The sequence below is a fragment of the Genypterus blacodes genome, unplaced genomic scaffold (assembly GCF_046128005.1).
Source record: "Genypterus blacodes isolate CSIRO-AG114 ecotype Tasmania unplaced genomic scaffold, CSIRO-AGI_Gbla_v1 ptg000260l_1, whole genome shotgun sequence".
NCBI lineage: Eukaryota > Metazoa > Chordata > Actinopteri > Ophidiiformes > Ophidiidae > Genypterus > Genypterus blacodes.
The window spans coordinates 469,651-483,922 of NW_027467053.1; the positions used below are offsets into that span (position 1 = coordinate 469,651).

At 45.5% G+C, this 14,272-nt stretch overlaps 1 protein-coding gene and 1 pseudogene across 1 annotated transcript; both read right to left on the bottom strand.

Moving 5' to 3' along the window:
- Nucleotides 1–2,019: 2,019 nt before the first annotated feature.
- On the bottom strand, nt 2,020–2,831 carry LOC143017010 (ankyrin repeat domain-containing protein 46-like). The gene is made up of 2 exons (XM_076171622.1): nt 2,521–2,831; nt 2,020–2,230 (listed from the first exon to the last, which is right to left on the bottom strand). Exons 1-2 carry the CDS (start codon nt 2,829–2,831, stop codon nt 2,020–2,022), a joined length of 522 nt encoding a protein of 173 aa, XP_076027737.1.
- Nucleotides 2,832–9,121: 6,290 nt separating this feature from the next.
- Nucleotides 9,122–10,717, bottom strand: LOC143017047 (ankyrin repeat domain-containing protein 46-like; annotated as a pseudogene).
- Nucleotides 10,718–14,272: the final 3,555 nt, after the last annotated feature.

The following is a 14,272-nucleotide window of genomic DNA, read 5'->3' on the forward strand; positions in this document are numbered from 1 at the left end:
TTGAGGCGACTTCTCCTCTCTGTAATTATTTGTCCTGTTTTAGAGAAAATTCTCTCAGATGGAACTGATGTAGCCACGACACAAAGCTTCTTAGCCATAAATTGGCTAAGCCAACTCATGCAAACATTTGCATATTAAATAAGCGCTCCTCCCAGGTGAGGCGTGGAGAGCGTGGATAGTGGAGGGAGGAGCTTTTGTAAGCATCTGTTTGCTAGAGGCGTGATCGCAGGAAGAGAGAAAAAAAATGAACAAAAAAAAGAACGGCTCCCAACCAATCGCGACCTGGCTCTCATCGTTCATGTTAATGAGCCGTTCAAAAGAACTGGATCGTTCGCGAACGTCACATCTCTAATTAGGAGATTGTTCTACGTCCCGGGTTGGAAGATCGACCGGTGCTCTGATGGTATGTGGGCCAGCGTCACTCTGTGGTTTACATGCTGCTCTCTCAGTCTACCTGCTGTGTTGCATGTGGAGGTGGTGGTGAAATAAAAGATGTACAGTGCCATGATCCAGGTCTGTTCATCGCAGAGAGCATAGTTTGATTTGTGCCGATTCTAAATGCATAAACCTCAGGCAGGTAGGTTAGAAAAAGTATCAAATTTGCAGTTTTTTTACTGATTTCCTGATTTTCGTCTTTTCGACGTGGGCCATCATCATCATCATCGTCATCGTCATTTTCATCGTCATCCTCACCCTCACCCCCACCCTCACAGCAGTATTATTCTTTGCCTACCTATGTTGAACGCACTTATTGGAAGTCTCTTTGGATAAAAGCGTCTGCTAAATGACTGTAATGTAATGTATTAGTTTATCTGTTGTGGCCTCGCAGAGGCGCGCGTGGAGCCGAGAGCGAAGGATTTGCATTCTTGAACGCGGCACCGTGGAAAACCGAGAAATAGTTAAAACGCAAGTTAGAAAATACAAGTTCTCATAGAACGACCACGTCACACGCCTTAGATAGCAGAGACATTACATTACATTACATTACGAGCATTTGGCAGACGCTTTTATCCAAAGCGACTTACATTACATTACCACCCTTCACAGAGGGGGGAGCAATTGAGGGTTCGGTGCCTTGCTCAGGGGCACCTCGGCAGGGACTCGAACCGGTGACCCTCCGGTTCCCAAGCGGAAGCACTACCCACTGATCCACTGCCTCCCAGAGAGGCTATTCGTTTAGAATTTTTCAGCAATTTGCAATGCAACCCCATTGCTGAGGTTGTTTGCGACGTAGCAACTACAGCAATGCAATCAACCCCAAACAAACAAACAAACAATTCAAAGCTTCAGGAAAGTTACTTTAGTTTTGCATTCTAGTTTAATCTGTAGTACTTTACTCTTCCTTCCTCCATCCATCTACAACTCTATGATGTTGAGGGTCACAGGCTCTGCAGGGAGAGGAGATGTAGATCCTAACGTTATACAACACAGAACGAGTGAGGCTCTATTCTAACACAGGCAAAGCAAAGCAGACAGAAGATTAGAATCATACACAGGTGTGATTTTATTTATTTTCTACTTGAAATTAGTAGTTTGCGACGTAGCAACTTCAGCAATGCAATCAACCCCAGCCCAACAAACAAACAATTCAAAGCTACTTTAATTGTGTTGCATTCTAGTTTAATCTGTAGTACTTTACTCTTCCTCCCTCCCTCCAACTACACCTCTATGATGTCGTGGGTCACAGGCTCTGCAGGGAGAGGAGATGTAGATCCTAACGTTATCCAACACAGAACGAGTGAGGCTCTATTCTAACACAGGCAAAGCAAAGCAGACGGAAGATTAGAATCATGGCTATGTACATATACATATTAGAACAAGGAAGAGCGTTATACTTATAGCGGCTCTTCCTCTGCACCCTCCGTGTGTCTCAAGTTTGCCATCGCAATTCCTCAATTCATACTCATTCAATATAAATGAGTGAGTATATCCAATCCGTGAGAAAAATACAAGAGCACATCTTTTTTAAAGGAATTTGTGTGTATAATGCAATTGATTAAAGTTCATTGGATGAAAAAGCTAGAGTATCAGCTCTGTGTAAGAAGGGTGAGTTTGCCGCCTTGTGTTTAAGTTTTGTGTGGTGTGTTTCAGAGTTACAAAATATTCTGTTACAAAATGTTCTGGTCCCCTGTTGAAGCCTTTCACTTCCTGCTCCTCCAGCAGGCGGATGACATCCTTGTTGACGCCGCGTCGCTTTGCCAGCACCAAGGGAGTCGATCCGTTATGATTGCTGTGATGCAGGAAGAGCAGAAGCACCAACAGTTACAGTTAATGCTGGAGAGTCAGAAGTTTAAGATGGGAGCCCCCTCAGCTGCTTTTCTTTCTTCAGACCTTTGTAGCACACCCTGGTACAAATTCAACTCCAACCACAAAATACAACTCCTGTCAGGCATGTGAACCAGTATTCTGGAGTTGAACGAAGACAGGAGTGAGCAATCTTGGTATTTGAGATGAACGGAGCAAATCTCACCCTAGATTCTGTAACGCACATTGAATCATCTGAACAAGTCTCTCTCTTACCAGATATCAATTTTCAGCCCGTTGGACACCAGGAACTGTATAGTATCCACATGTCCACACAGATGCAGCGCTGTGTTCCCTTGGTAGTCGGTCGCCAACAGATCCGCCCCAAACTTGTGCAGGAGTCGGCATATGTCCACGTTCCCGCCGGCGGCGGCTAGGTGCAGGCCGGTGCGACTCCGGTTGTCGCGGATGTTGGGGTCACATCCCGTCTCCAGGAGCCTCTTGGCAAAGGGCAGGTCTCCATCAATGCACGACTGCAGCAAAGGCACGCTGGTCTGCGACGAGTCGTTGATGAAGACATAGGACATGTCCAAGTGGGTATCAGAAAATTCCAGCGTACCTGCATTGCGGAGAAAAAGCAGGAGATGTTTAGTTTAATACAGTATACTAAATACATCTAAATAAAGTTGGATTATTTAAAGGCCCTGTGTTGGAGCAGTGAGGACATGTTGACAGTTTGTCCTACAGAACGAAAGGGAACAAGAACAAGGAGAAGGAAGATTTTCATACTAAACATGTCACACATAATAACAAATGTGACAGCAGTCAGTGAACGCAGCAGGCTGAGAGAAGGGTTGATGTCACATGAACATGGACAGTGGTCAACTACGCCCTCTAGTGTCGAATGTCGGAGCCTCTACCAGGGAAGGAATCTGTATTCGTTTAGAATTTTTCAGCAATTTGCAATGCAACCCCATTGCTGAGGTTGTTTGCGACGTAGCAACTACAGCAATGCAATCAACCCTAAACAAACAAACAAACAATTCAAAGCTTCAGGAAAGTTACTTTAGTTTTGCATTCTAGTTTAATCTGTAGTACTTTACTCTTCCTTCCTCCATCCATCTACAACTCTATGATGTTGAGGGTCACAGGCTCTGCAGGGAGAGGAGATGTAGATCCTAACGTTATACAACACAGAACGAGTGAGGCTCTATTCTAACACAGGCAAAGCAAAGCAGACAGAAGATTAGAATCATACACAGGTGTGATTTTATTTATTTTCTACTTGAAATTAGAAGTTTGCGACATAGCAACTACAGCAATGCAATCAACCCCAGCCCAACAAACAAACAATTCAAAGCTACTTTAATTGTGTTGCATTCTAGTTTAATCTGTAGTACTTTACTCTTCCTCCCTCCCCCATCTACACCTCTATGATGTCGTGGGTCACAGGCTCTGCAGGGAGAGGAGATGTAGATCCTATACGTTATACAACACAGAACGAGTGAGACTCTATTCTAACACACTTCCAAGGACCTCCTAGCATGCCCGGGGACGGTGTGGATAAGTTTTGTGTGGTGTGTTCAGTGTTACTAAATATTCTGTTCATGTGTTAGTAGTAGTAGTAATGAATGGCATTCACATTTAGATTTTGCTTACTTTCTGTTATGTTGTTGTTATTGTTGTAATAGCTGATGGCACCGTGAAAGAGAATGTGTGTGCGAAACAACTGATGCATGCGGCTCAACTACATCGATTTCAAAATGTGAATATAAAAGGGGCGAAATCATTCAGAACTGCAGCCGCCGTGACACGTGCATTCAGCATCATTTCCTTTCCCCCTTTTCTTCTTGAGCAAGGCGCTGCACAAGCTCTCTGTCTCTTTACCTTCTAACCGCTTTTACCCCGGTCGTGTTAAACCACACGCTGTTGTGCTGCGTTCATAACATGTGACCTGTGTACACGCCTTCGGTAGCAGAGAGGCTGGCGCTAGTATTTGCACCATTGAGTCTTCCACTCTTGTTCCAGTCTGATATTTGCTTAAAATGTCACAGATCACGCTGAACCAAACCTCCATACTGGGAAATTCACTCCAATTAAAAGTCTAAAACGGGTGAGGCAATAACTCTTTTAGATACAGTCAGTATAAGAAGAAAAGAAGAAGAAACACTTTTATTAATCCCCGGGGGGAAATTCTGCTCCTCACTCAGTTATATGCTTTACATTACTGTTGTACACAGACAGTTGAAACACACACACACATGTAAACATCCCCATGCAGCAATTGTGTGAAGAGATGCTGAGTGAGGGGGGCAGCCCCTTGTAGGCGCCCTGGAGCAATTTGGGGGGTTAGGTGCCTTGCTCAAGGGCACCTCGGCGGTGCCCAGGAGATGCGCCGGCATCCCTCCAGCCACCAGCCCATCGTCCGTTTTTTTTTGTCGTGGTCCTCCTGAGACTTGGACCGGCGACCCTTCGGCTACCACCCAAGTGACTCTGTAGACTGAGCCACTGCCACCCTCCTTATATAAGGATCAAGTCATTAGTCATAGGCTGCTTGCATGTTATTATCTGGATATGTTGCCAATATTAAAGGAGACAATGTACACATACATATTAGAACAAGGAAGAGCACAAGGAAGAGTTTAAGTTTTGTGTGGTGTGTTTCAGTGTTACTAAATATTCTGTTCAAGTGTTAGTAGTATAGTAGTGATTAATGTTATTCACATTTAGATTTAGTTTACCTTCAGTTATGTTGTTGTCATTGTTGTACTAGCTGGTGGCACCGTGAATGACAATGTGGGTGCGAAACAACTGAGTCGTGCGGTGAACTCAACTTCAATACAGAGAACGAAAGCGGAAGTGAACGTGATTGTCACAACTGCCCATTATTCTTGTGTAAGCAAACCCGCTCAGGAAGTCACAAATTGTTGCAATAGAGTTCACACCAGATAGCTGGCAATTGTACACCTATATATAGATCCAGACATGCTCACTCTGTGTTCACATAGCCTCTTCGTAATCTATCGCCAAACATGTTGTCATTCACGCTGCTGTGTGTGATAGTATTATACCACTACTGTACTCAGGCGTCTGCTAAGTTGGCGGCCCGTGTGACATTGGGAAACGGTTGCACCTTCCCGGGTTGGAAGGTCGGCTCGTGCCTGGATGGTGCGGAAACCACGCTGGTCCATCGGACACTGCGTGCCATCCCGACGCCGATGGCTCGACTTCATGACGGAATTTGGGAGCCAGAGGACGGGTTTAAAGACAAGGTCGCTCCAGGCTCTGCTGTCGCCCTCAAGTTCACGACTTTTAACGATAACGGGGTGTACGAGTTGTGGTGCGGGGCTGGCTACATCCTCAGCTTCCACCAGCTGGAGGTCGTGGCGCCTGTGGAAGTGACAGCGTCGGTTGGACAAAGCGTCAAACTCCCATGTTACCACGATACTGTGGGTCAAACTTCTGCGGGGTTTATACGATGGAAAAGGAACGACGAGCTTGTGTTTGAGCTTGATCTCAAGTCTGGGGGGCGCGGGTACGGGGCTGGGTTTAACAGGAGCGTGTCTGTGGATGGTGCCGCACACAGGGACTTGTCTCTGGAGGTGTTTCGGACTAAGCCGGAGGATCAAGGCGTGTTCTTCTGCTATCGTGTGGAGGCGAAGAGGGAATACGGGGTCGCTGACGTGCGGCTGTCGGTCACCGCGAACCCAAAACCGACCAACTGCACCGTTTCGGTCCCGGTAAGTCCCGTCCGCACCGGAACACAACACTTATGCAGTGGGCAGAGGCGTGCGGTCAGGGGAGGCAGAGCCGAACTCATAATAATATAATCAAATAATTATTACTATTTGTTTGGAGGCAGTAGCTCAGTGGGTAGAGCATCCGCTTGGTAACCGGAGGGATGCCGGTTCGAGTCGCTGCCGAGGTGCCTCTGGGCAAGACACCAAATCCTCAGTTGCTCCCCTCTCTGCGAAGGGTGGCAGTGTAATGCAAATTGAGTCGCTTTGGATAAAAGCGTCTGCCAAATGATCGTAATATAATGTTTGGGACTCCTAAGTATCAAACGTGCAGTGTTTATACTGATAACCTGATTTCCTTCTTTTCTTGTCCTCGGTAGCCAACACAGTGCAGCACTGAACAGACACCGACGTGGGCCATCATCATCATCGTCATCCTCACCATCATCACCCTCACCCTCACAGCAGTATTAGTTTATCTGTGGTGGCGTCGCAGAGGCGCACCTGGAGCCGAGAGCGGAGGATCTCCTACGACAGTCCTCCTCAACAGCATTGAGCAGGGCTCCTCTAGACCTCCTGACCCCCTTTCAAACGGCCACATATATTGAGCCACCTGATGATTGTGTGGGTTTCTCATGCTTTAATCTGATGTCAGGGCGATAAAGAGCCCACATGTTCATTATGTAAACCAGCAGGGACTTGCTGTGTTGTCTCAGCTAAATGACTCAAAGTAAATGTAAACATAGCCTTACATCTGCAACTACCAACACCGATACGTGTGTTCAAACACTGTACTTCAAATACACAATAAATGCACTTTTCTATTATATAACTGTTACTTTTTTCACCCTTCACCATCGTTTACTCTTCCTTTCTTCCATCCATCTACAACTGTATGATGTTGAGGGTCACAGGCTCTGCAGGGAGAGGAGATGTAGATCCTAACGTTATACAACACAGAACGAGTGAGGCTCTATTCTAACACAGCCAAAGCAAAGCAGACGGAAGATTAGAATCATACACAGGTGTGATTTTATTTATTTTCTACCTGAACTTGGGAGTTTGAGACGTAGCAACCACAGCAATGCAATCAACCCCAGCCCAACAAACCATCAATTCAAAGCTTCAGGAAAGCTACTTTAATTGTGTTGCGTTCTAGTTTAATCTGTAGTACTTTACTCTTCAAACTTCTGCGGGGTTTATACGATGGAAAAGGAACGACGAGCTTGTGTTTGAGCTTGATCTCAAGTCTGGGGGAATGTATATAGAATGTATATATTCTGTATTCTGTATATATAATAGTACACTTTTGCACTTTCTGGTTGGATGCTACTGCATTTCATTAGCTCGTACCTGTACTTGCTCATTGACAATAAAGTTGAATCTAATCTAATCGAATCTTAAAAAATAAAGTAATGAATGGTATTAACATGAAGTTTTAGTTTACTTTCTGTTTAGTTGTTATCGCTGTAATAGCTGGTGGCACCGTGAAAGAGGATGTGGGTGTGAATTAATCCGTATGAGCAACTGTCGGATTGTGGGCGGAACTCTGTGTCAACAGATAGGCAGCAACTCTAGCCAAATGATTCATGATTGTGGAAGTACAAGGTGGAAAACTCAGAGATCTGCAGGCACTGATGGCTCATTTAATCTGCTCACTAACTCCCCTCCCCCCCACTTTTGGTATGACTGTATCCGCTTCTACTTCTAAAGTATGAATATACACTCAATAAAAATTTCTCCCATTGACACCTTCTCCTGTTGAGCGCTGGACCAGATCCTTACCCGGTGTTGCTGTATTCAAATCTCAATTATGTCTCTTTGAATGAAAGTGTGTTAAATGTTACTTTCCGTTTGCATCCGCCAACACCAACGCTGTACTTTGGAAACACAGTGAATGCACATTTCTCTATAACTGTGTTGGTCTTTACTTCTTCTCCCCCTTAACCATCGTTTACTCTTCCTTCCTTCAATCCACCTACAACTCTATGATGTTGAGGGTCACAGGCTCTGCAGGGAGAGGAGATGTAGATCCTAACGTTATACAACACAGAACGAGTGAGGCTCTATTCTAACACAGGCAAAGCAAAGCAGACGGAAGATTAGAATCATACACAGGTGTGATTTTGTTTATTTTCCACTTGAAATGTGGATTTACTTCAAATGAGTTACACACAAAATCAACAGGGAATCTACAGTTACAAGGTTTACAGTTGCATTTTAATAGAATGAATATACAACAAAGTAAGTAAGAAGCATTAACCTGCTGCCATAATCCTGCACTTCAATTTCAGCGCCTACATGTGACGTATACAAAGTAAACACAAAGCGGCATGCTTGTGGCAGGAACGTCTCATGAAATGTAACCGCTGTACTCTGCATGTAGCCGGCGACACTCCAACATTCCTGCACCTCTTCAGTGAATCCCTGTCCAGTTATCGCAGCGCTATAGTTTCCGGTGTGAGATGTTTGTTAGAATAAAAGCAGAGGGGCTGCAGCATCTCAATAAGACGTGTGTGAAGAAAGAATACTAAACCAGTTAAGTAGTTTGATAAATAATACAGTTAATAGAGATCAGGCAGGGGAAAAAACAAAGATATAAACCATATTGGCAATTGTAACAGAACACATGAGAAAGGAATGAAAGGTGGTGTACAGGGACAGAGACGTGTGAGCGTCTGAGCCAGCGTCACTCTGTGGTTTACATGCTGCTCTCTCAGTCTACCTGCTGTGTTGCATGTGGAGGTGGTGGTGAAATAAAAGATGTACAGTGCCATGATCCAGGTCTGTTCATCGCAGAGAGCATAGTTTGATCCGTGCCCATTCTAAATGCATAAACCTCAGGTAGGTAGGTTAGAAAAACTACATCTCTCTTCCTAATTGCAGTGTAATTGAAATGTTTGGAGTGTAAATGTTCTGGGTCTTTCCTGGCTTCTGACCTTCAGGGCAGGATTATACATAAATAAAAGTTCTTTTTAATTGAAAGTTTTCCACTCAAAAATTGCGACCTTTTCATCGACTAGACCTGGAAAAGTTCCAGACTGCAAATAATGAAAAATGTGATTTTGTCGGTCAGAGTTTGCTCGTTTGTTCCTCTGCACGGCTCCTCTGCTGCTCTGCTCTGGCCTCCCCGCCCTCCCTCAGTGCACCAACTCCAGCTGGCTGGTGGAGAAAGGCAGGACTCCGCTCACGTAGTAGGCGATGCCCAGGGAGAGGAGGGCGATGACCACCAGCAGCAGCAGGACCCGCCAGAAGCCCAGGTCCTCCACAAACTCCTGCCAGGTGGTCCTGAAGCTGGACAGGACACCCTCGCTGCTCTGCAGGTTGGGGTTTAGCAAAGAGTGGCTCTCCATCGCACTGAGACACGGGGACACAATTATAGGGGCAATCAGTCAAATATCTACCTGACAAGATAACATGAAATACGTGCGTGTGTGCATGTATTTGTGTTTCTGTACATTCCATTTTTAACAGACACCAGCAAATCCTCTGTAACGTTGGTACATTGTGGCGTTTAACCACACCTGCGTCAATATTTACATACAAAAAGTCTACAACTCCATATTAAAATTGCACTTCCTGAGACAAATCATGGAAGATCTCAGAAAAAGAGTGTTTCCTCAAAAAGAAGATAAAATGAAAGCTTTTCGCTGATCCTTTGCCTTTATTCAAAGGTGAACTGTAGAGACTGTTTTATTTACCACTGACAATGGGGAAAGAAGAAACCACAGCTGCATTATTGTACCAGACTGCACGCACGCACGCACGCACGCACGCACGCACGCACGCACGCACGCACGCACGCACGCACGCACGCACGCACGCACGCACGCACGCACGCACGCACGCACGCACGCACGCACGCACGCACGCACGCACGCACGCTAGACACTCAGCTTTAAGATGCTGCTCAACTGACCACACTGGGTTGAGTCAAGGCAAAAATTAAAGGCAGAAGTGACCGATGATGCAGTTAAGAAACCCTCATCTCTCAACACACACACACACACACACACACACACACACACACACACACACACACACACACACACACACACACACAACCCACACAGAATCCATTATAATTCATCAGGTTGCGGTGGGGGTCAGGTTAAAGCTCTTACCTTTCGCTCTCGGCCATCTGCATGGTCTCCAGTTTGGAGTGGGGTCCCCTGTTGAAGCCTTTCACTTCCTGCTCCTCCAGCCCCTCCAGCAGGCGGATCTTTGCCAGCGTCTCTCTGCCAGCACCAAGGGAGTCGATCCGTTATGATTGCTGTGATGCAGGAAGAGCAGAAGCACCAACAGTTACAGTTAATGCTGGAGAGTCAGAAGTTTAAGATGGGAGCCCCCTCAGCTGCTTTTCTTTCTTCAGACCTTTGTAGCACATCCTGGTACAAATTCAACTCCAACCACAAAATACAACTCCTGTCAAGCGTGTGAACCAGTATTCTGGAGTTGAACGAAGACAGGAGTGAGCAATCTTGGTAATTGAGATGAACTGAGCAAATCTCACCCTAGATTCTGTAACGCACATTGAATCATCTGAACAAGTCTCTCTCTTACCAGATATCAATTTTCAGCCCGTTGGACACCAGGAACTGTATAGTATCCACATGTCCACACAGATGCAGCGCTGTGTTCCCTTGGTAGTCGGTCGCCAACAGATCTGCCCCAAACTTGTGCAGGAGCAAAGGCACGCTGGTCTGCGACGAGTCGTTGATGAAGACATAGGACATGTCTGAGTGGGTATCAGAAAATTCCAGCGTACCTGCATTGCGGAGAAAAAGCAGGAGATGTTTCGTTTAATAAAGTATAATAAATACATCTAAATAAAGTTGGATCGTTTAAAGGCCCTGTGTTAGAGCATTGAGGACATGTTGACAGTTTGTCCTACAGAAAGAAAGGGAACAAGAACAAGGAGAAGGAAGATTGTCATACTAAACATGTCACACATAATAACAAATGTGACAGCAGTCAGTGAACGCAGCAGGCTGAGAGAAGCGTTGATGTCACATGGACATAGACAGTGGTCAACTACGCCCTCTAGTGTCGAATGTCGGAGCCTCTACCAGGGAAGGAATCCGTGTTGGTTTAGAATTTCTCAGCAATTTGCAATGCATGCAATGTGTAGCAGTGATTAATAGTATTCACATTTAGATTAAGTCTACCTTCAGTTATGTTGTTGTCTTTTTTGTACTAGCTGGTGGCACCGTGAATGACAATGTGGGTGCGAAACAACTGACTCGTGCGGTGAACCGTTGTGAGTCACTGCTACAACGGGAAAATATGCTTCTTGTCTGGCGTGCCAGCAGCTTGATGTAGGACTCTTCACGGTCGCTTTCTTCTAACTAAGTGAGTGAAAACTCTTCCTGTCATGCTTTTCTGCATAGTCTCTCTCGGCAGGTCATAGTGAAAGTCGACTCAATCATACACCCTCCTTGAAGCATCTGCATAGCTTCTCTCGGCACGTCATAGTGAAATTCAACTCAATCATACACCCTCCTCACAGAATACTCGAAAACGAGAACTGCAACTGAGACTCACCGAACATGATGTTTACGCTGCTCTGTGTCATAGTACTCTACCTCTGCTGTACTCAGGCGTCTGCTCAATTCTCGGCGCTTGTGATATTGGGAGACGGTTGCACCTTCCCGGGTTGGAAGATCGACTCGTGCCTGGATGGTGCGGAAACCACGCTGGTCCACCGGTCAATGCGTGCCATACCGACACCGATGGCTCGACTTCATGACGGGATTTGGGAGCCAGAGAACGGGTTCAAAGACAAGGTCGCTCCAGGCTCTGCTGTGGCCCTCAAGTTCACGACTTTTAACGATAACGGGGTGTACGAGTTGAAGTGCGGGGCTGGCTACATCCTCAGCCGCTTCCAGCTGGAGGTCTTGGCGCCTGTGGAAGTGACAGCGTCTGTTCGGCAAAGCGTCAAACTCCCATGTTACCTCGATACTGTGGGTCAAACTTCTGCGGGGTTTATACGATGGAAAAGGAACGACGAGCTTGTGTTTGAGCTTGATCTCAAGTCTGGGGGGCGCGGGTACGGGGCTGGGTTTAACAGGAGCGTGTCTGTGGATGGTGCCGCACACGGGGACTTGTCTCTGGAGGTGTTTCGGACTAAGCCGGAGGATCAAGGCTTGTTCTCTGTAGCCAACACAGTGCAGCACTGAACAGACACCGACGTGGGCCATCATCGCCATCATCATCCTCTCCATCCTCACAGCAGTATTAGTTTCTCTGTGGTGGCGTCGCAGAGGCGCAACTGGAGCCGAGAGCGAAGGATCTCCTACGACAACCTGCCTCAACGGTATTGAGCAGGGCTCCTCCTCCTCCCCCTTCTCCTCCTCCTCTCCTGACCCCCTTTCAAACGGCCACATTTATTGAGCCACCTGATGACTGTGTTGGTGACTCATGCTTTAATCTGATGTCAGGGCGATAAAGAGCCCACATGTTCATTATGTAAACCAGCAGGGAGCTTTTATACACATGAGCCTTAACATGAGTGTATTTTCTTCTGTTTTCTACATATATCACAGGATATCTCTATATGCCAGAGCTTTGATTTGCACTTTTATGGAATGAATCTAATGTGGAAGTGACATTAACTCTTGTTGCTCTCTGGACCAGATGTTTGCTTGTGTGTTGTTGTATTCATATCTCATATTTGTATGAGATATGTCTCTTTGGATAAGTGTGTCTGCTAAATGACTACATGTAAATGTAAACAGAACCTTGCATCTGCAACTACCAACACTGATGCGTGTCTTCAAACACTGTACTTCAGATACACAATAAATGCACTTCCTTATATAATATAACTGTATCTAGTTACTTTTTCTCACCCCATCGAAGATTAGAATCATACACAGGTGTGATTTTGTTTATTACCACTTGAAATAAGGATTTACTTCAAATGAGTTACACACAAAATCAACAGGGAATCTACAGTTACAAGGTTTACAGTTGCATTTTAATAGAATGAATATACAACAAAGTAAGTAAGAAGCATTAACCTGCTGCCATAATCCTGCACTTCAATTTCAGCGCCTACATGTGACGTATACAAAGTAAACACAAAGCGGCATGCTTGTGGCAGGAACGTCTCATGAGATGTAACCGCTGTACTCTGCATGTAGCCGGCGACACTCCGACATTCCTGCACCTCTTCAGTGAATCCCTGTCCAGTTATCGCAGCGCTATAGTTTCCGGTGTGAGATGTTTGTTAGAATAAAAGCGGAGGGGCTGCAGCATCTCAATAAGACGTGTGTGAAGAAAAGAATACTAAACCAGTTAAGTAGTTTGATTCTTCTACGAGGCGGTGACCCTGCTGAACTCCACTCCATTGCCCCACTCAACTCCACTCAACTCCATCCTCCCTCGAGCATCATCTAGCACTCAACTGCAATTTGCACAACTTTCTGTTTGCACTGATCATTTCCATTTCACTTCCTTACTGCACTAAGACTCCTTGCACTATTTATTTACATATTTAGTAATTTATAATTATGGTAAGTATATATAGTATATAGAATGTATATAGTTTATTCTGTATATAGTCTGTATTTATTCTGTATTCTGTATATATAATAGTATACTTTTGCACTTTCTGGTTGGATGCTACTGCATTTCATTGGCTTGTACCTGTACTTGCTCATTGACAATAAAGTTGAATCTAATCTAATCTAATCTAATCTAAAAAAAATAAAGTAATGAATGGTATTAACATGGAGATTTAGTTTACTTTCTGTAATGTTGTTATCGCTGTAATAGCTGGTGGCACCGTGAAAGAGGATGTGTGGGTGTGCAACAAATGATATGAATAACACAGTGTTGCAAGTCCGGTACCATAGTCGCGACACCGTGAGTCATTCAAATGTGTGGCTGGGGAAAACACCGAAATACCCTGAATGGGCGTACAAGGACATCGAATTGACAGTGCAATAACGATGCGTACCACTGGCATTTACACTATAAAAACGCTAAGTTGTATAACCTGGCTGCGACTTATCCACCGAGGTAACCATGTAATGGCACAACTTATGCCGCTATTCGCATTGCTCACATGGCTCTGCTTTACTCGCGTGTCTGCTGAATCGCACAGGTGATGTTAGGAGATGGCTTTATCTTCCCGGTGTTTAAATATGCCCGCACGGCGCAGAAACCACGCTGGTCCACCGGTCACCGGGTGATGTCCAGACGCTGATGGCTCGACTTCATGACGGGATCTGGGAGCCAGAACACGGGTACAAAGACAAGGTCGCTCCAGGCTCTGCTGTCGCCCT

Coding starts and splice junctions, on each gene's coding strand:
- LOC143017010 (XM_076171622.1), bottom strand. CDS start 2,831: ATGTCCTATGTCTTCATCAACGACTCGTCGCAGACCAGCGTGCCTTTG. Junction 2,231..2,520: donor GGGCTGAAAATTGATATCTG/GTAAGAGAGAGA, acceptor CCTGCATCACAG/CAATCATAACGGATCGACTC.